The 23,313-nt window shown below is 40.0% G+C and overlaps 1 protein-coding gene across 2 annotated transcripts in view; it reads right to left on the reverse strand.

Annotated features, from left to right (window-relative positions):
- Positions 1–23,313, reverse strand: part of robo3 (roundabout, axon guidance receptor, homolog 3 (Drosophila)) — an 85,669-nt gene that overhangs the window by 11,909 nt on the left and 50,447 nt on the right. For both annotated transcript variants that reach the window (XM_037547388.1, XM_037547387.1), the window contains 9 exons: positions 17,598–17,722; positions 14,407–14,578; positions 11,517–11,722; positions 7,550–7,631; positions 7,174–7,342; positions 2,360–2,526; positions 1,855–1,976; positions 1,252–1,468; positions 277–401 (listed from right to left, as the gene is read on the reverse strand). In XM_037547388.1, the coding sequence (XP_037403285.1) occupies positions 277–401; positions 1,252–1,468; positions 1,855–1,976; positions 2,360–2,526; positions 7,174–7,342; positions 7,550–7,631; positions 11,517–11,722; positions 14,407–14,578; positions 17,598–17,722 (1,385 nt within the window). The remainder of the gene's footprint in view (positions 1–276; positions 402–1,251; positions 1,469–1,854; positions 1,977–2,359; positions 2,527–7,173; positions 7,343–7,549; positions 7,632–11,516; positions 11,723–14,406; positions 14,579–17,597; positions 17,723–23,313) is intronic.

Here is a 23,313-nt window from a genome sequence, read left to right on the forward strand (position 1 = left end):
AAATATGAAAAAAATCCTCTCTTTGACCTCTCATGTCATCTTTAAACTAAGGATATGAGCTGTTGATAAATATGACAAATTTTATGAAAAATTTATCATAAAAGTTGCATTCTTTCATCATTCATTTACTCATCTGAGAAATACTTTTTCTCCTTGACTGTAAATCCTGCACCAGTTTAAATTTGACTGTATAAGGTACAGTGCTTCATGTCCCTCAGATAGAAATCTGTTGGGCTACTCCATTCAATTTTCTACCTGAATGGCCAATCCTCTTACCTTATACTCTTGGATGACTCCATTTTGCATCTCAGCAGGGGGAGGCTGCCACGAAACACTGATGCTGGAGCTGTTGCTGGGTTTGACTGTTGACACAGTAACAGCCTGAGGAGGTGCACTGGGGACTGGCAAGAGAGAAAATAACAAGCAATTAAAAAGTCATAAAAACAGTAGCTGTGCTCATGTTTACCAGTAATGTGCAAGAAATTCACTGGATTAATTTTGATATCAGTGCCTTTGACTATTATATGACGAGTCTTGATTTAAGGACCTATAAAGATTCTCTCACCTAAAAGAAGGGAGCACATCACTCCTATCCTTAAATCCCTACACTGGATACCAGTATGTTACAGGATAGACTAAGGTACTATTACTGGTCTATAAATGTCTTAATGGTGCAGGACCAGTATATTTATTAGATGTGCTCCAGCAATATGAGCCGGGCAGAACTCTCAGATCATCAGGAACTGGTCAGTTAGTGCAGCCTAAGGTAAAAACTAAACACGGAGAGGCGGCATTTAGCTACTACGCTGCTCTGAAATGGAACCAGTTGACAGAGAGCATTAGAAGAGCCCCAACACTAGACACTTTTAAATCCAGAATGAAAACCTTGTTTGAGCAGGCCTTTAACTCAGTTTAATCCACTTTTATCCTGTAACGGCACTCTTATCCTCATTCATTTAACTTCTTTTATATCTATTGTTTTAATCATGTTTCTTATTCTATTTTTTTTTATCTCCTTCTTTTAAATTTGATTAACTTCTTTTAAATCTATTGTTTTAATTATGTTTTTTAATTTTTTTTAATTTACATACATTTTATTTTGTTTACATTAATTACATTTTTCTGTATTTTTTCATTTGTAAAGCACTTTGAATGACGGTTGTGTATGAAAGGTGCTATATAAATAAACTTGCCTTGCCTTGCCTAATATTAAAGGCACTTTTAATAAGTAACTGCAAAGAGGAGTCTCACCCTCCTCACGTGTTCGGAGCGTCAGTGGGCGGCTGTCCATGCCCTGGAACTCATTAAAATACGGTCTGATTTTGACCTCATACTCTGTGCCTTTCAGCAGGTTGTTGAGGACAGTGCTGCGCTCAGGGGCTGCCTTAACATCCTGTTGGAGCCAGGAGCCCCCCACCTGTCGGTATAGCAGTCGATAGCCCTGAATGTATTGGGACTGGCGGTCAACCTGTGAGAGAGCGAGAGAAAAAGAGAGACACAGAGGCTCATCAGAGAGGACACTTAGTGTAATAATTATAATATGATCCTGCTCAGGGTGTACTGACCTTGCAATAGTCGAGCTGCACTGCCAGAATGGCAAAGTGTGCAACTCCTATTGTAATTTATTTGTATTTAAACTTGAACCTAGCCTCTGTAAAAGGTATGTATATTGTAAAATGTTTTTAAGGCTTATCATTTTAAACTATACTCTTGCTGTAACTGGTCACTGCAAAGAGTGTTTTCCAAGTTAAAAGCACTGTGTTGAGTAACTTCCCAAATGAAAATGAATTGAAATGAAATCTAAACTTCATGCTGTGAATTCAGAGGATGTATGCGATCAGATTCAGTGCTCACGGTCCATGTAAGCTGTACGCTGGATGCAGTCAGAAGCACAGGCTGTTGCAGTTCCACAGCCGCTTCGCCCAACTCGCGCTGCACCTGCCTATGGTCCACCCCCTGTCCTGTAGGACTCACATCTGAATGTAAACAATAAGACATTAGAATATCTATATCCTAAAGTAATAAAATTACACCAAATATTTCCATTAAATAAAAATATGTTTAGAGTCAGGATTTATAGACTGCAACACTATAAATGCAACAGTTTGAGTCAAACAACCCCTTTAGTTCACAGTTTGAGCACAAAAAATCCTATGTGGCTGAAACACTGAACTCTGAGCTATCAAGGAGCTCTAGATTCCAAACACTCATTTCTTTTTGTTTTGTGTTAAATAACTGTAGTTGTGCTCATTTCATCTTTCAAAGTAATCCACATTCCTCAAATGAATAAAGGTACAATTCACTGCATCTATCATATGAATCCACAGTGAAAACAGTCTGACCATCCCCTGACACGTACCTTGTGTGCGTACTGGTTCAGAGATGGGGCTGGGGTCACTCAGGCCGTAGGCATTGACAGCTCTGACAATGAACAGGTAGATGGTGTTGGGGGACAGTCCGCTCACTGTGTGCTTTTCAAGCTTCACCAGATCTGCTACTGTCTGCCATGTACTACCTGCCGACTGGCTGCAGAAATAAATTCAAAATATTTTAATTAAGCAAAACGCTTTTTAAATGACATTTCACCGACCTTCACAAGTACAAAATGAAAACAGCTTTCAGATATGAGTATAGTTAGCAATCATCTGTAAATTCATTGCACAAACTACATTTATTCCAGAGCTACCAGGTCATTTACAGAATGAGTGTGGAAATGAGTGTGTTTTTGCAGTGAATGTCAGAGTCATGGTTGTTCATCTGTGAGCTTGGAGCCATTACATGCTCTGCTGGATGATGCCGCTCATTGCTGAAGTAAAGCACTGCTGTGTTGAACGGATGAATGAGAGTGCTCAGTGATGACAGGGCTATTTTTAGCAGAACTTACCTACCAGGAACCAAACAGCTAAATGCAACCAGTATGCACAGCACAGGCTGGCAATACAAGGCTGATATAACCTCTCATGTTAAAAAAGCCAAAGTTTTGGACTTAAATGAAAATAAAATTCTGGCACTGCTGGCATTTTGAAAAACCTCAGTGTCACTGCTTAAGAACAGACCACCAAATATACCCAACCAACAATGGCCCTGTGGTCAGAAACTGACCACTAATGAAGTTCTAGGGGATTAATACAAATGCTTGGGAAAAGATGCCCTATAGTCTCTAACTCTGTGCCAACAAAGTGCACTATCAAAGTTGGTGACCAATAAGTTTACAGTGTTTAAAAAACCCAACAAAGCCGCACTGAGAGTGGTCCACTGACAATAATAACCAATAATAATAATAATACCTGGTCTTGGGGAGGTCCTATGGTGGTCCCTTTCCAGTGATAGGCAGTGACAAAAGGTGGCAGATAAACTGTGCAGCAACAGATGGGCTACAATTAGTTGTAAGCCTACAAATTGCACCTATATGGATGGCGTACCTGATTAAATGATTGTAGGTACAAGGTTGAATCTAAAAAACTGGCAGCTCAGTGTATATTCTCCAAAATTAAATGTCTAATAGAAAAACAGGTATTGCTCTTGAGCATTTTCATTGAGATCTATAGACACAAACAGATCAGAGAGCAGCCTTAATCTTGAGAACTAACACCAGAACTAGACTGAGCTAAAAACAAAGATTCTCCAAGGTCTCCTTACTCCAAGAATAATCACATTTAAGAAATCCTGTGCAAGAGATTTCACTGTTCTGTCCCTGCAGGCACAAAGCTAGATTAGATTCACATTATACATCTCCCCATAATAAAATTAGTCATAAATTTAAAGACCCCACATCTGTTCACAGCAGCAATACCTTTGCTCTATGCTTCTTCATTTGTCTGTGGTTAACCAGCATCCTTGTTTAGAGCACCCATCACGTATGCCATGTTTAGCGTTTTATTTTCCCCCTGCGGCTCCTCATGGTGCAGACGCAGCTCCCGGGCAGCCAACCTGCACCATTACACAGAGCCAGGAGCACCAGGAGGCTCGTAAATATTCAGCCTGCAGTGCTGCCAGAGTGGCCATAAATCCAAGGTCACTTTGGCCATTGGCTCTGAGAGAACGCACACCTCTCTCTCTGGTCTCTTCTCTACTCTTTAATCTTCTCCTCTTCAACAATGCATACATATAGGAAAGAGAAAACATTCTACCCTTTATTCTACACTTGACACTAAAATATAAAGCTGTGAAAAGGAGTTCTTTGCCATAGAAGAATAACTTTGGCTTCTGTACAGGACATTTCAGTGGATGGTTCCTTAAAGAACAAGATGAGAAAAATGAAATGACCTTTTGAAAGTTTTAAAAAAAGAATGCCTGCATAATATAAACTGAAGGTTTTCAAGCAAAGAACCTTTATCTTTAAGAATGCACCACCACTCTGCCTCCTTCATAAACATGCGAACTCCAACATGCACATAAACACAGACTAGAGCTGATGGTGCCATAAATCTAATGTTTCCGTATAAAGGTGCTGCCTTCTCTCTCTTCCAGCTCCTTCAATTTCTACCCCTCCTTCCTCTCTTCCTCATTTTTCTATGCATCTCCCCCTCCATCTCTCATCTTCTGCCCTCTTTCCCTCCCCACTATGTCCCTTAGCACCTCAGGCAAGGAAATGTTATTGTAAACACTCCATTCACCCCCAGAGCACTCTATAAAGAATCAATTTTGGGTCGTGTGCCACTGCGAACCACTGCCCAAGGGGCCAAGAAGGGAAGTGATGAAGCCTTGTGTGTGTGTGTGTGTGTGTGTGTGTGTGTGTGTGTGTGTGTATATATGTGTGTGAGTGCGTGTGTGTGTGCGTGCGTGCGTGTGAGTACGTGTCTACGTGTGGGTTGTATTGCTGTTCGGTCTGCATCTTGCCCTCTATGAGCCCTCGCCTGTGAAGCCCACAGGACTTCAGCTCTGTAATTAGAGCTAGCCTCGTTTCAGCAGGCTTACAATAGCCTAAAGAGCTGTCCAGGCGGATTGCATTTTGAATTCATTAGCATGTCATATTCTAGCCCTCAGTCTGTCTCGGCTTCTAAAGCCTACACTGTACCACAAACCCTATCACATATGGTGGCTGGTGCTCAAAAACGCAAAATGACATGGATTCTAAAGCTGCAGGGCATGATGTCTTAAGTGTAGGTTAGAGTTCAAGAAGTATATGTGAGTTTATAGAAAGAGAGCGAGAACGAGAGTGAGAGAGAGGGATAGGGAGAGATAGGGTCAAGGATAGGGCACCCACAGGCCTATACTTTCCACTTGTCTGTCACGCCTGGCCAGCATCACTGACACTCTGACACTCAATTAATAAAAAAATGAAGAATGTCTTACAAGAGCTGCCTCTGGCGTGAGACACTAATATCTAGCAAAGAGAAAAAAAGACCCTAGAATGCAAGAGGGAGTAGAGCTAGTAATAATTCTCCAAACCCGATGGGACCTGGCTATTTACTGCAGGTCTGAGCAAGTTCAGACATAATTTCTCAAATATTTGACGAGCTCGGGTCCAAATTTCACATTTGGATCCCTCAAAGTCTGTCTGCCACCTTAAACAGATTTTGGCCTGCTTTAGTCTACCTACTTCATTATTTCCTTCCTTAGTACCCTACGAATTCTGGCACACTGCAGTCACCCGTGTTGCCAGTTAAGCCCACAAATGTCCACGAGTCCAGCATTTAAAAAAAAAAATAAATAAATAAAATAATAATAAAAAAAAAATTCATGTATGTTTATCCGGACTAAAAACTTCTGGGATGCTTTTTTAAATGCATGGATTAATGCATACATTTGCTAGAGTTAAAATCAGGGCTCTGAACTGAACCAAATGGAAACTGGAACAGAAACATTAACTTGAAATCTCTTTTAGAACTTAATAACCTTATCCTTTTCATTCTATCCTGCATTTCTGTGCCTGTTTTGTCTCTCTAAACACCCAAACGTATTCTTTTTTTAATCAAGATTGCTTCCACTTAAGTGTATACTTTCATGTGTGCTGTAAAGCTCAGTCTGTATGGTTGCATGTCTACAGTTCAGGGATATAGAAACAAGAGGAATTCAACTGTACTGCAACATTTTCTGTACATAAAATTTCATCATGTTAAAATTTGCATAAGGAAAATAACCAGGCATGTTTATTGTTGCGCTGCATTCAGGAGAATGAGAAAAAAACAGCTTAGCTAGCTATCCCACAGAGTTGGGCTCTTCGACTAACTGGCTAATTTTGAAGCCAAGTACTTAAACACAAAAAATAGTAATGCATTACCAGATAATTAAAACCAACTGTAAAATAGAAATGTGCGCAATTATTTTGCTTTACTTTTCTTCATAGCCCCAGAGAGATCAATTTAAGCAAGCACAGCCTGCTCAAATAATAATACACAAAAATATGCAGTTTTCCTGTAACTCTGCAGATGTACGCTGGAGCCAACAGTGGCATTTAATATCCATCCATCCATCCATTTTCTAAGCCGCTTCTCCCTCAGGGTTGCGGGGGGGTGCTGGAGCCTATCCCAGCGGTCATTGGGCAGAAGGCATTTAATAGTTTAAGCTTATAAGATATTTTTTGTAATGAGAAATGTGCAAGTTGACTTGCTTTGGTCAAAGCTGACTTTTCTTTCTGGGGATCACAAACCCTGTTGTAGAGAAAATTCACTCTGCTGTCATGGACTCGGCTCTACTTACCACATATGAGCACTTTGTAGTTCTACAATTACAGACTGTAGTCCATCTGTTTGTATACATTGTTTCCACCTTTCATCCTGTTCCCCCCACAGGATCACCAGAGAGTAGGTATTACTTGGGTGGTGGATAATTCTGAGCACTGTAGTGACACTGACATGGTGGTGTGTTAGTGTGTGTTGCAGTGGTATGAGTGGATCAGATACAGTAGTGCTGCTGGAGACACCTTAGTGTCACTGCTGGACTAAAAATAGTCCACCTTCCAAAAATTTCTAGCCAACATTGTCTTGTAACCACTGATGAAGGACTAGAGGATGACCTATGCAAAGCATGCAGCAACAAATGAGCCACTGTCTCTGACTTTACATCTACAAGGTCAATCAACAAGGTAGGTGTGTCTAATAGAGTGGTTTATGCACCACTGAAGTGTGAGTGAATGAATGTGTTCTCTGTAGTTTGTGTTTCATACAATTTGTGTTTGTGCATATGTATGAGAGCAGCATTCATTATTCCAGTACACAGCGCTTTCCACACCTGAAGGCCTCGATGATGTAAGAGGTGACAGCAGCCCCGCCCTCATGAGCGTTGGGTTGCCAGGTTAAGGTCACACTGTTCCGGGTCACATCTGTCACAACAGGCTTCTGGGGTGGACCAGGCAGCTGGTAGGGCTCTGAGACAGGAGCTGGAACCATGCCCCCACTATCTGTAACACATTCACATAGAATAGAATATTAGTCTATAAGAGTATCCCATGAATTGCATGAAGATAAATTGATTTCCCAGAATTGGTCTCGTCTTCTATTAAACCACAAAGGCTTTAATTTATTCTGAAAACCTTCTTTTTTATACTAGTCAGTCACCACAAACAAAGGTAGCTATATTTCCCATTCAAAAATGTTTGCATCTTTACCTTTCACAATAATTACTCCACTCCAACTTGTCTCCCCACTAGAGCTGGAGGCGACGCAGGTGTAGACCCCCGAGTCCGTTTCCTAGCAACAGTAAAACCAAGGTCAGTGTTCGTATGGACATACTACAGCATAAAGGCTGCAAACACTCTAGGACTGAGATAAATCTCCACTCCTTAGTCCTTAACTTCCATCACCCTTCACTTCACGCTACTGAACCACATACCACACATAGCTTCTGTGAACCATGAAGCTTAGTGGACGAATGTTCCCTCCCAGTTTGGGCATCAATAACATCTCCAACTGTATAAATACTGTATGGAATTCTTTGTCAAAAAAAACAAAAACAAAAACTGTTTATGTATTGTATACATATATAAATACATATACATCAGTTGTTTCATAATATTGGATAATATCAAGGTCCAGCACTTTCATCAGTATCAATACGCCACTGATATTTATCGGTTTGTTTTAGATTTTCACAAGTACACACTTATGTTGTGACGAAGGATACACTATACAGAGACTGATGAGCCGACAATCTTTTAAAAAACAGCTACTCAACAGAAGCCAAAAAAATTGCTAAGAATTCTCTAAAGCTATATTCTCAGCACTACAATAATTACATTATATCTTTCTCCTTTTTCTGCTTTTTCCTGTTAAAAACTGACAATCATATCTGGAAACTGACAATCTATCAGTAAAACCCTTTTAATACAGTGGTTTAATTTCTAATTAACTGATCTTAATGGTTACCAAAAAATTTATTTGGCTCCTTCAAATCAGTATCAATCACAAAGATTGATATTATTCAAATTCTCATGAAAATCATTGTGAATATGAAATATCACATTAATATCAGACTTTGAAACATACATAAAAAATCTCTTTAATGTAAACATCTGAAACAAAACAGCCTGCCAAGAAAGGCTGAATTGTAATTGAGGTTCAACGGTATCCTATGACAACTTTGGCAGGAAACTCAGTCATCAGTATTAGAGGTATTCAGTAAGGAGGGGTTGGAGCACGTGTGCTCAGAACGAAAAGAGATACACAGGAAGCCAGATAGACAGGATGGCAGGGGGGTAGACTTGGCGGGTGATGGCCATTAAATTTTTACTCTCTGGCTGAGGGACAGGATCAGGGTTATTGTTTACAGCAGTGGAAGATGTTGTATGGTTTTTGTCCACTGTGTGACTAAGATCTAATAGTTGTGACAGCTCAGGGGCACCACTCACAGCTCTGAGGTCACACACATACACAGACAGACCCATATAGAGATATGGCTGTGCATGGACATACACGCATGACCCCGTACTACCAGCCAGACAATTTTATTGCTGTAGAATTTTTTTCCAACCTCATGACCTGTGCATTTGCATTACTATGCTTGATTAAACTGTTTTGCTACAGATTTCCAGGTTTTTACACTTCAAAATATTTCAGTATCCTTTCGCAATGTGGTGGCAGAGCAGGGCATTTTATTTTTGAGCTGTTAGTCTTCTGGGAAGAGAGAGTGAGATGGCAGAAAGAGAGAGAAACTGACCTCTATGACTCTGTACTTTTGTAACAGTTAACTTTCTTGGGCAGACCGCAGCCTTGGTGGCTGTTGACTCGTAGAGAACTGAGGGTATCTGTTGATTACTCATGCAAAAAAATGCATGAGTGAAGAGGCAACAGGGAGCTCAATATTCACATCCTCCCTTTATCTTCTCCCCCAATACTCTCTTCTGTTTCCAGTTTATGGATATCTACTGTTCTCTGTTAAACTTACTCAATCATGCTCTTTCTCACTCTGCTTTTTTGGAACTGTACATTAAAGAATGTCTCTGGTGATCCACTCTCTATTTTGGAATTTCTATTTCAGGCCACTGTGTCTATATTTTTCTCCTTTTGTCCAGGGGGATAGGATGATTATTGGTTTTAATAAAGCCACAGTATGATATATGGTATAACTCCTGGCATAATAAGCCCAAAACCAATCATAAATGTGATCAATAACCATCTTTTTAAAACATCTGGGTGGTGGTTAATAGCCTTCAGCTACAGTTTCCCTAGAAAGCACAAGCCAAGGCAATGCATTTGTGTGAAGTTACAGTCTGTAAACAGCAGAAGCATTAGTGCTAATTTCATATATATTTAAACTGTAGATAATGTCTGATTGTATTAAGAAATACAAGAGGTTCAGTACAAAGTCAATCAATATAATACCGTCAGCTCATTTTTATTTGGTATATGAGATATACTACAAAAATAAAGGTGCCAATGGGGACCTTCGAATGCCTCAGAACCACTTTCTGTTCCCTTAAAACTTTTCTGTATGTGGTTTTGTATTTTGAAATGTGACAAATGAAATGTGAAAGGGTAAAGAACCTTTTTAAAGTTTTAAGTACCTCCACATCATGTGTCAATGAAAGATTTTTCAAGAACTGTTTGTCCTTTTTTATTTGAAGAGTATATGTTTTAGAAAAGGGGTCTACTCCAGGAACAACCGTTAACAGTTGAAAACACAAATACACACATAGTATCTCAGAGCCAGACTGACAGAAATGCACTTCTAGGGACAACCTGCTAAACTTGTTGGTGTACTCTGGCCCCTAAAGAGCATTCTACAAGCTTACGAATAAGTCCTAAGGACATGAGGAAAACCATAAGAAAATCAACCTATATATGTCTGTGTATGCTACCTCTGAAAGCACCCCGTGAATTCCCCTTATCCATTCTCTTTTAATGTCTATAGTAGAATCAACAACACAAGCAAAACAAACTAGCCAGCCAGCAAAATGCTATTGTTAACTAGCTGACCTGCTTTTCCCTTGTATGAGGCAATGTCTACTTTTACTGCATGTAATGTGTACTGTATGTACACCTGTAACACACATATACAGGATTAATTGAAGTTTTTTGATCTGGATTCTTTAGCCATGCTAACTTACATTATGTTGTTTGGCTAACAACAAGCTTGTTGTCCAACATACCTTATCACAAGGTGGATGACTTGGTTTAGAAATTTCATGCTTAGTTTCCCATCCTAATAAGTCTATTTTCCCCACTCAAATTTAGCCTAAAATTCTCATGGTTGCCCCCCAGACATTCTTAAACAATTATATAAACTATATCATGTACAAGAATTTTGGACCGTATAAAGGAAAAAAAACATAGTAGTTGCAGAATAGATTTTACTTTGTTTGCTGATTGAATGTTTGGTAGCTTCTAAAGACAAGATGGTAATCAGAGAAACCTTTAATCAGTTCCTCATTAGTGACCATTGACTACATCGTAGGGTTGCTGAGAGAACAGTAGCTCATAAAGATTACATGACCTCACTCTCTCAAACAGCTTCTGCCTTTCTCTTGCTCTGTAGAGCCAAAGGAGCATTTAATTAAAAGCTGAGTGATCGTTAATGTATCCAGTCCGCAATCAATTAACCCATCATCCTTGGTCATTGCAGTGTGTCCCCCTCAGGTGAAAAACACATACAGTCCCTGATGAATGGATATCAAAAACTACTTCTCAACCTGACACCAATACATACATGCTCATTACTGTCATAATCAGCAGCTTTATTGTTGCACACATCTCCTGTGAAACAGCTAGGGTCACCCATAAACATAATGAGCACATACTAATAGCGGCTCTACAAATGAGATACTTCTGTTTGCTGTCAAATTAAACACCCCTCACCTGACCCTGTCATCTACCGGAGTGCTGTAGGCAACACATACATGTTGCGTATCTTTCTGTACGTTCTGTTCTGTGAGATAACATGAAAATGCTTTATCAACTAAAAAACGGATGTGTCTAACAAGAAGCAATCCAACAGCATATGGCAACTGTCAGATGAGACACCTATGAAACACAATGTGCTGAAGGAGATGTGAAATAGCCCATATGCTAATGGCTCTAGGGTCTTAGAATTTAACAAAGCTTGCATATAGCAAAAAGCAACCCCCCATCATTCAGTACCTGTAGGGCTGCGATTTGTAAAGTGCCATTGTCCATTAGGTTGATGCGGTCATCATTTCCTAGAATCCTCTGCCCATCTCGCTCCCACTGGATGCTTGGTAAAGGGTTGCCCATCACATAGCACTGCAATTGCGCAGTGGCTCCAGGGGCGAGCGTCTGATTGGATGGGCCTTGGCGAATGATGGGCGGGATCCGATCGGATGGAACTGAATTCAAAGAAATGAGAAGGCTAATCAGATAAATATAATTAATGCATGTCCAATGTGCAAACGTTTGTACTCACCCCTTTCAGCTACTTTAAAGTGCAACTATTGCAGACACAGGCATTTAATGGCAAAGGCAGCTTGTGTAATCGCCATAGGAAAGCACTACCAATACAATGGGATGCTCTGGAGGTCACCATGCCCAGTGTCAGGTAGAGAGGTGTACCTCTGGAGTGATGGAACATCACTGGATACCTTTGGTATGAGTCGGATCAAGAAGTAATCACCAAATATAAGTACCTGACCTCACTGCTAATGCTCTTGTGGCTAAATGCAATCAAATCCTAACAGCAATATTCTAACATCTAAGGTAAGACCCTCCCACAAAAGAAGAAGTTGTTAGTGCAGCAAAGAGGTAAAAAGCTCCTTAATACCCTTGATCTTGAAAGAGATGGAGTCTACAAACTTTTGGACACATTAATACATGCTAAATAAACTGCAATAGCCATACTTGACTGGGATGTTGCTGATGCAAATGCAATAAAACTTTTGTTTAACTGAATACATTAGTTTTATTCTACTTAGCCTCTGCACAGTCACAATTTATGGGTAAAAATAAAGTAGCACTAAGCAGGACAGTAAAACTCTTAATGTGTTTAGGCCCATTTGATTACTGCTATAGATTTCAGACTGGTACAATGTGATGGAGCTCAAAGGAATTGTGATCGTTAAGGTCAAGCAGTGACTTCCGTTTGTTATTGTACTGTAAGCGGCAGGATACAAGCATTGTTGTTCTATCTGTATAGAGCTGTGTCATAATATGCATTGTCTTTTAAGATGAATTATGAGTTTGATCACAAACAGTGCTCTAGTGCAGTACTACAGGGGCCTGAGGCATTAGATACACAGAGTCAGCAGGTCTTCACTACAAAAGCTGCTTAGGTGTGTTAGGCTTTATTTTTCAGACAGCAGTGTGAAGGTTCAGCATTTCAGACTAAATAAATTATTTACTGTTTGTTTATCAAGCACCACAAACCGGACCCTCGGTTGACCTAAGTGCATTAATAAATAATTTACTCATCGGTTACTTCAATATTTAGCATGCTTTCCTCCTCAATAGAAAACAGAGAATATGAAATCTGAACTGCATGTTTACAATGTACACACCCACTCTTAATGTACATGAAATGAACAGTAAGAAGACAACGTACAAGAGGTGTTATTGTGTAGTCTGTAACAGGCCCGAATAAGCACCTCTGGGTCTTAGCCCTTTGTCTTTTGGTCTTTGACAGAAATGACTGGCATTTTCACTTAAATCACAGCCTTTTACATTCTACTCTGTTTACATCCTTCCTCCTACATCGCACTGCATTCAACATCTTAAGCTTCATTTAGGTAACTTGTCCCTGTGAAGCAGCAGCATTCTTTATCTTTTATCCTTGAACCCTATCAAACCAAGTGTTTGGTCAGCGAGAACGTGACCTCCTTTAACTTAAATCTGTGACCAGAGATGTTACTGCATGAATGTCCAAACTGTGCTTAGCAAAATATGAGATTTCTGTGTGTTGCTGTGTTTTCTATCACTGTATAAATGATGCACAGGCCATTCTTTATTATTGTGATTTTTCTGAGTGACTAAGTGACCATCATTCAGAGAGCAGTTCATATCAGGAGGTGTTTATTCTTCTTTTGAAGCGAATTCATTAAAAATTGGAGAATTTTCTGCTTTGTTAGATCACATTCTTTACGTGTCAGATAAATGCAGCAAGAGCACTGGGGCATCACATGGTTAATGGGGTAGAGCAGATGACAGAAACATACACATTTTTGCCTTTGCTTTAAAGGGTTAATTAATAACCAAGACACTTTAAAGTGCTTCATAAAGCACATTAGTCATATCACTATTTGCTGAGAAAATATCATAAGTTTGTTGTTTAGATTCAGCTATCCCTCCTCAAGGAGAGACAGAGAGAGAGAGAGAGAGAGAGAGAGAGAGAGAGAGAGAGAGACAGAGAGAGAGAGAGAGAGAGAGAGAGACACTAGTTAATTCTGGTCCTCTGATACAGTATTATATTGCTGCTGCAGCACTGAAAGACACACACACACACAGTTGGTCAATGCTGCTGTTCTGGCACAGAGAAGTGTGTTTTGTGCTGCCACTGCGGCACTAAAAGCTGTGCGTGTGCATGCATGTGCACACACACTTATACCCATGATGTATAAACAGTTTATCGGTCAGTGGGGAGCAGGAGGGAGTGGGCATATGTTGCTGGGTTATTTGCATAGAGCGACGGCGGCTTGTCCTTTTTGATTACGTCTCCCCTGCCTCCTGCTGCTCGCGAGTTCTGGGACGCAGAAATTTTAATTTGGGACGGCTTTGAAGAGTTTCTAATTTATTTTGGTTGGGGGGAAAGGAGCCGCACCGGGAAAGCGGCAGTTTGTTCAAACACAAATGAAATATTGCTCAAACGGCTGTGATAAGGTCTTACACAAATAATGCAATTACATTTATGGACCTGGAAGCTTAATGCTATTAGACTGATATTAAAACATCAATCCACTGTTAGTGTCTCTCCGGAAGGGGTAAAGGATGATGTATGTGGGGGTGTCTGTGTCACATCAGCACACGCATACAAACACACTGTAATCAAAAAGCAAAGCGAAACTAGGTTGGTGCTTTTACTCACCATCCTCCACTTCCAGCAGGGCTTTGGTCAGAATGCTCCCTGCTACACTGATGGCCTGGCAGATATAATACCCAGAGTCCTCGCTGTGCACGTCGCTGATGGTCAGCTCCCCACTCAGTGACACAGAAAAGCGGCCTGACTGCGCTGGTGGCTGACTTGGAAACAACAGGATCTGCACAGACATACCAATAAATCACACAATAATTATTAAAACATCATTATAAAACAGACTGTCTCTAAATATGCCTGTACACATCAACTGAATTTTGTATTAATGTTGTTAAAATTAGATGCTGTTATTCATGAAACAATATTTGAATGACATGTGAATGGCAACCATACCCTAATGTTGATAGGCAGATGAATTATTTGCTATTATTATTAACAATAAATTATTTATTGAACATGGATTATTTGTGTTATTATTTTACAACTCTATTACATTGCTTGATGTTGACAGATGGCCCTCTATGGTATGTAGATGTTTGCCTTTAACTTGCATTTAACTATCTGTCGAATTCAGCCTAAACCTGGTGCTATTCCTACCCTGTTGAGAATCATAAAATAGTCTATTAAAAAGTTGAACATCTGTAGATCTGGGATATTATATTGTTGTTTTAGAAAAAACAGAAACAAAATACAATATAATTAAATGTTGTATGTGTTGATAAAAATGTGATAAAAAAAAGTAAAATCTTTGATTTTTTTTATTGCATTGCCACATGATCAGATCACAGAATTGTATTACTGTAACATGCAATTCTACTAACCAACGTTTATCTACATGTTGTTTTGACATTTACGCATACAGGTTCCTCACATTATTCACGTATTGTAATCACACTGTACATTCATGTAATTACTAATGCATACCATAAAAAAAGAATCAATGCACTATACCATAAGCAAGCATTATCAGCAACCAGCTCTTTGCATTTCTCAAACAAGACCAGATATTTCACCTACACTGTTAACACAATCAACTAATTGTGAAGGACATGAGATCAGATAGACATCTGGGAGATCCTAGCCAGAGTAATATGAGATTTGATGTTACCCCGTAAAGATATAAGCAGTGAGATATAAATAGGATGTAGAACACGGCAGTTAATGGTTGATTTGCATTTTCAACTCTATCACAACAATGAGCGCTTTAGTTGTCGTTTGGGCATACAGGCTATTCAGGATGTCTACTAAGATTTATGTACACACATAAAAGAACAAAGGCAGAGATATCTGGTGGCTGAGGGTGTATGTGTGTGTGCAGAGTGTCAGAGAGACAGGGGTCACACACAAAAGCCTGAGGATAAGAAGTCTTCCTCATGCACGAGGCAGCAACACTGACAGCTGCCCCATTGTCTGAGCTAGCCAGGGGGAGGAGTGCGTATGTGTGTATGTATGTGTGTGTGTGTTACTGTTTCGTTTTTGGGGATTATCCACTGACCCCCTCACCCTAACCCCTCTGGCCCTGACCACGGTCACTCTAAACCCCTTTGATTTCGTCTCTATATCTGTTGCCCCTTATGTGAGCTCACAAACACTCACACACACTCACACACACTCACACACACTCACACACACTCACTCACACACACTCACACACACTCACACACACTCACACTCACACACTCACACACTCACACACACAGACCCTGCAGAAACAAACCCAGAGAATAAGATTGTTCTGAAAGAAGTTCATGACCTGTAGCCATGTAGATATGCCATCCTTACCACAGGCTTGTGACACACAGTGCTTAAAAAAAGAAAAAGACGAAAGTATGGAAAGAAGGACTGTTTTTTTCCTCCAAGTGCTTTGGACCAGGCATTGTTTCTTTACTCCCTCTGTCATAATCTATAAATAGAGATGACTGAGCTTTATCTAACATGGCCCTGGCAATGCTCTTAGCCCTCTGAGACATGAAAAGTTTGTGCCTCAGTTTCTGCATACTGCACATTAGGTCTGCTATTTTGTACGTTACTGTTCAAAAGTTTGGAACCAGCTGTCAAATTAATAACTGCTATAGTTTATTTAAAGTCTTACTGGAGCTGGATTAGTTTTTTACGTTGGTCCAATAATCTGAACGACTACCGATAAGATTAATCATTTTAATCAATTAAAAATCAGCCATGTCTGCTGTTCTTACAAGTCTGGTAAGTAATGAATTAAGAACTAATTATCTTCTAAAACTGTACAGACTCAAAGCTCCTTCAGTAATGGAAGACCCGTTCAAATTAACCACATGGTAAGTGATGATAAATCCTGGTAACACAATGGTATCTCCATTTTCTACTGTACTACTACTGTAATCTATAATGTTTTTGATCGGACTACATAGGTGTAGAATGAAATTAAACATTTGAAGGTATTTCTCACAAGGCTGAGATATTTCTGTCCCAAAGGGTGGCATCTGTTAAGTTAAATGAGCCCATGTTACTCGCCTAATGCTGTTCTATCTGGTATTAACTAGAAGTTAGTTTTTGTTATTTGGTTGGATCTGTTTGATTTTAATCTTAATACTGACATTAACGTCCAAGCAAGGATATTCCGATAATTTGGGGAAAGGACACAGATACTTTATCCCACACAAATCAGCCAGCCGAATCCCTTACAAATTACATTAACAGATTTTCTCCGGTAAAACTAATCTAGCTAGAACAAGGCTTAAGTTATTATACTACTACTACTACTACTACTACTACTACTACTACTACTACTACTACTACTAATAATAATAATAATAATAATAATAATGATGATCTATATAGCATAGACCAAAATGCTAAAAGCTATGCACTGGTAGGAATTTTAAGATTTTATTCAGATTACATTTTTGGAGGGATCTCCATGAATTACAAAATTGTAAATAATATTCTGTAATTATCTTATTATAGTAATTTCTTAGCAAGTTATCTTTCTTGATATGTGATCACCATTTTTCAAATACCAGACATTTTACATAAATATAGAGACATATTGAAAAAGCAATGTCAAAAACATCAGCCGACACTGTATGTGGCAGTACTCAGTACTGTGGCAGTACTCAGTACTACCCCCCCCCCAGCAATTAACAAAATTCAGTTCAACATAAAAATGCATGCTGTATGTGTTGTGACGGTTGGCAAATGTGAATAAGCATATTCTGAATCTAAGATGACAAACACTGTGGCTTTGTTTTTGTGCTGGCTCTTACCTGGCTCCCCTCTTTTTGCCAGAAAACAGCAGGTGGAGGATTCCCTTTAGTGCCACAGAGGAAGGTGACAGTGCGCCCTGGTGCTGAGATCTGATCCCGGGGACGAATCACGATCTGAGGAGGGACTGAGGATAAAAGAAAAATCACATTAGATGCTTTTATAAGGTCTTGTTCATCTGAAATATTCTAATTCTGTGCAAAGTTAAGAGTCTAGAATGATTTGCTCTGCAAATCTGCAAGCGTGCATACTCTTGGCATGCAGTAAAGCTGTCATGGGTGATACTGAGCATGCTCGCCAGTCTTTGGGGACACCAGCTCACTGGAGGCATGATGGAGTCTGTTTGGAGTGTTCATACCACACACACACATGCACACACACACACACACACACACTTCAAACCTATCTGGAAGTTCTTCTTTAGACTGTGTGATTTACTAACACTGACACCAAACCCATAAACTGACTGGGAGACCACCAAAGGCGCAACCAAAGCCACACATAACACAATGCATATATGAGTTTTCTCACATATATGAACATGTTCTCACATTCACTGGGGCACTTTCTTAAATGCAACCCACTCTAGTGTTTGATGCATGCTGATTTAGAGGTGTTCAATGCTGGCACATTTTACCTTGGCTCATTTCGACCAAAAGGTCAGAAATGGCTTTGGAGGGTGTAATTATGACAGGTTTCTTCTCTTTCGCTCTTATGCGGGCTCTTCAGAACACATGGCAGTACAGTGGATGCACTTTCTGAAGAGCACTTCTTTACTGGCATTGTGTGGGCCGCAAGTTCTGTGAGCGTGTGTGTATTACAAACCTTCCACTGCTGAGAGACTGTGGGATGCAGGCCGGTGGGACTGAACAAAACCAGTCCAGATTGTGCTCAGCGCTGGGGATCCTCTTTGCGAGAGCAGATTTTTGTCTGCTAATGGGGACTTGGACTCAAAAACTGATGAAGATCCCCACAGGTTTGGGCATAGACCAATAAAGTTAATTACTAGGAAGAGTTTTGCTTCCTGTCTTTCTGTGTCTCTGCAGGATCTCTGCATAGCCTTGTAGGCTAACTTTGTTCTTGGAATGGTTTAGTAGTAGACTGAAGCCTACTAGGCTAGACTTCTAGGATAGCAGCCTATTAGTGTTAAAAAAATACATTGAAGTTTGTAATTTAATGTAATCTTAACTTCAAAATATAAAAGGATTCATGCAATTCAGGCTACAGCATGACTTCTATTTCAGCCTAGACTGTTTAAGATGACGATGTATTACTTTGCACTACTATAGAATGTTGTACCCCAAACACCATTACAGAAGGTACAGGAAATGGACTACAAAATAAAGGAAAATACAGATAAGACAAATAATGTTTACTTTTATGCATCCTTAAGCTTTTTAAAAAATGTAATTTAAAAACACAAGACATTTAAAAAGGTCTTAGCAATATGATAATATTTAGGGTGGATGTGCCTTTTTGTGGAAAAAGATGCCTTTTTTAAAACTGCTTTTTAATGGGAGATATGTTTTGCGAACTGCTTTTGCTGTTCTTTTGTGCAGGACGCTCTATGAAATTTCAACTCAAAGTGGTCTACATCACAACCAAATCAAAAGGAAGGCTGACCATAAATGAAAAAGTAGCAAGTTGGTAAAAAAGTTTTTACCAGCAGCATTACACTTGCTAGTTAATAGCAAATCACTTTCTGGACAAGTGACAGAACGCTGTGCTTGTAAATATCGAAACAACAGCTAGCCAGCACAGCTAAGCAACAGTTACAGCACTACTGTTGCTTAGCAACAGGAAGAGCAGCCAGAGGCAGTGTTAAAAATGCATTCGGCAACCCCCTGGAAGAAACATAATGCTTTATTGTGATAAACTACATCACAATATACTTTGTGGATTTCATCAGCACTGATCAATTGCATGTTTCTTGGACATTATTTGTGTTGTTTAATTGGATTTACTGCAGTTTATGAAACCCATTTTTTTGCCACCCCAATTCCAACTTAGAAAACCTCAGAAAAGTTAAGTAGTGTGACACTTACTGTGTATCATGAAAATGTCTTAAAATATCATAACGCTATATTTTTGCAATGTCACCACTGCATTACATTTAAATCATTCAACTTGATGACCACTGCATGCTTGATGTCTTTGGTTATATTCAAGGCTCCCAGTTAACAGACAATTTGTAGTGGTTTCAGGTCTTTGAAGATGTCTTAACTTTAACTAGTCTCTCTGTGTCTCTCTGTGTCTCTCTGTGTCTCTCTGTGTCTCTCTGTGTCTCTCTGTGTCTCTCTGTGTCGCTCCCTGCTTCTTCACTTCCTCTCTCTACCCCTCTCTGCATTTGCCGCTTGGCCATTGCCCTCAGTGCAAGTGTGATCGATGGCTCTCTCTGATGGCTGTTAATCTGCAGCTCTTATCTTGCCTGCAGGCCTCTGTACCCAGCGCCACTGATCCATGCCTCATGTGGGCATGGACCCCCACGCTAGCCTGGTTCCTTTGGCTAGACAGCGGGATTTATGGAGTTTCTGCAAAGGGAGAGGAAAATAACCTCTAGGCTTCAGAGATGTCCCTCAACAGGAACTGGGGGAGGGGATATTGATCAAAAGCTATTGCCCTTTAGCACAGGCCTGTGGATGGGTGATGCTGCCACCTTTAACCTTCAATGGCTAATTGATTTCTCCTAACCACTCCATGGTTCTTTTCTCTCTTTCACTCATGGCAAGAGTGAGCCACTCACTCTGACACCTCACATTAATACCGGAGCAAGGTGTCTCCTTTAGCTCACCTCACATTTTAATGCAATCAATCAGGTCAACTTGCTCTGGGGCATCAGCACCTAGACTGAAATGCATCTAATGAACTGCATACTTGTCTCTCTCCCTGTTTTCTTAAACATGTCATTCTCATTCTCTCTCTCTCAGTCGCTCTCTCTCAGTTGCTCTCTCTCATTCTCTCCCTCTCTCATTCTCTCCCTCTCTCATTCTCTCCCTCTCATTCTCTCCCTCTCATTCTCTCCCTCTCATTCTCTCAACAGCTGCTTCATTGCTGCCTCCATGGCTGAACAGTAAATACACAATAAACAAAGGCTGCTGTAGGCACAGCTTGCAAGCGTGAAGCTTCCTAGATCGGAACGAAGCCCAGGAGAGAGGCGGGACATGGGGTTCAGGGGGCCCTGTCCAGGGGTTAAGCAGAGCCCCTAACCCTGACCCTGGGGTCAAATCCAAAACATGTCCCTTGTCTCAATAATTTGCTCCAAGCAAGAGGGGAATGTTATGATTTCCATTTCTCCAGCTTTCAATAACCATCTCCAGACGGGCCCATATCGATCCCATAACCTTATCTCAGCTGGGCTGATGCAATGGTAGAAATATTTATGAAACGCAGTGTAACACTGTATCTTATGCAATACTTCTAAAAGTTATAAAAAAAATTCAGAGCCAAGAACCAAAGCGACATCAGGGTTTGCTGTGACCCACATCCGCGTGAACTTCATGAAAACTTGCATACCACTGCCAGGAGAAAAATCATGTCAATTATGTAGCAGGAAATGCTATTTATTTTCATCTAAGAGCACCCTCTAGCACAAGGGGCTTTGCTTTCAAAATGGGCCTAAGAGCCAGATTTGAAAGCCACAGAAAAAAATGCCTGTGGCTATGATAAATAATTAGCACTTAATGGAGATGGCAGCAGGCTTTAGAAGTGGAAGAGGGTGGTTGCATGTAGACTAACATGGAATGACAAGAAGAAGACTTCAGGGAAGAATTTCAGATCTACATCTTTTAACAGCCAAACCTAGCAATATATAACCAGATAAATCCAGCTTTTCTGATATTTGGACATGGCTAAAAGCATGCAGAGTATAGGTCTGTGGGGACAATCTTGATATAGCAATATATTATGAATAAATTCCTGGTGATATCTGAATAGATGTATGCATCAGTATTTATCAATCTGCTTTAACATAGGGCACTTATGAATGAGAGAAACTGCTTCTTTTGCTACATAAATAACATGAAACAATCCAATCTAAGTGAATCCATAGGAAAATAACTTGATAGAGAACATGGTGGGCTGGAATAAAATGAATAACTTGTACTTAATAGCCATTAAGTACAAGTTATTTGTCTTTATCAGAAAACATTTATTTAAAAGGAAAATTACATATTACATATTTACAAATACTATAAATGACATCTGCTTGTAGACCTAAATATAATATCAAAAACTTCAGTATTTAGTACTTCTACTTTTCATTTATTAGAGCTTCTCTTCTTTTGAGAGACTTGCTTTCAGTTTTTCAAACAAATCTGCAGTCTTCCTCTTAGAAGTTGGTTGCATTTTCTGCTTCTCTCAATCCAAGTAATCCCAAACACATTCAGTAATACTGAGGTCTGGACTCTAAGGAGGCCAGTCCAGCAGCTTTTTTTTTTTATTCCCTAATTTTCATCTTTTTTCATCTGTTTCCTTTTCTCAGTAACAGCTTCTTGACAGCTACACATCTCTTCAGACTCAGTGTTGAGTTCTCTTGGATTGACAAACACCTGTGGATCTATTCAGATCTAAAGCTACAACAGAGCTTAAAACTGGCTGTTTTCAGTGGAAATTCAACAAACAAAGGGCGGTCTCTTTTTTACACAGTACTGTATGTGTAGTGTTTTGTAATGTGCAACGTTATATCACACTCTGACACTTCTATCGTTATATGTGCTGCCAATACCAAACCCTAGGAGAGCATGCATGACAATAGAAGATAATATATAAGAACCAGATTTATTTAATTGTCGCTTATAAAACACCTGAATCAAAATGCTGCCACAGCCTCAACAATTTCACCCAAACTAATAAATCCAAGACTTCACAATAGCATTTTGAAGGTGAAAGCAGATGGCATTATGGGATTTTTTCACTGTCTGGCTGGTCTGAGACAGGTCAGCAGTGTCAGAACCTCCGCCCCCACACACATGCACGCACACACTATGCTGACACATGGAGTTCAGGGCTTTCATTCTTAGCCTCAGACATGCTGGAGTCTTCAAATAGCCCTCAGCCCTCTCGCTTTTCTTTTCAAAACAGTCTAAAACACACATGCTGTGTCTACATCCCCCTCAGATAGTGAACAGTTAGCAGCCTTAATACACAGACAAAACAGCTCCCACTGCCACAGAACCAAAAAGAAATCTGATCATAGAACCACCACTGCCGCCTGCCATCTCCACACACACACACACACACACACACACACACACACACACACACACACACACACAGCAAAATCATCAGATCACAAGCAGCAAGCAACACACCACTGCCAGTCTGCCGAGTTGGAACCCCCAGGGGGGATAGCCTGACAGGCACTTGTCACACTCAAACAGCCATGCAGACAGACATGGTGAAGAGTCACGCTTCACTAACCACCACAGCAATTAAAATCCCTACATGCAATTAACACAAACTCTAGACGGTAACCAACATTAAACGCTTTGCAGCAAGACAGTACATATGTTTACCCCTCCCAAACAATCGGCCATTGACTGCACACATTCATAACTACTGTTGTCATGAATAATCACCAAACTCGAATACATGGTTAAAATAAAAAATTCTATTAAAACTTGATGAACTGGCAGCTTGCATGATAATGCATATAGTAGGCAAATATAATCCTTTTGGTCCTGTCAATCATTGCCCAGATTTTTGGATAAATTGCATCTG

Source organism: Pygocentrus nattereri, chromosome 18 (assembly GCF_015220715.1).
Source record: "Pygocentrus nattereri isolate fPygNat1 chromosome 18, fPygNat1.pri, whole genome shotgun sequence".
Lineage (NCBI taxonomy): Eukaryota > Metazoa > Chordata > Actinopteri > Characiformes > Serrasalmidae > Pygocentrus > Pygocentrus nattereri.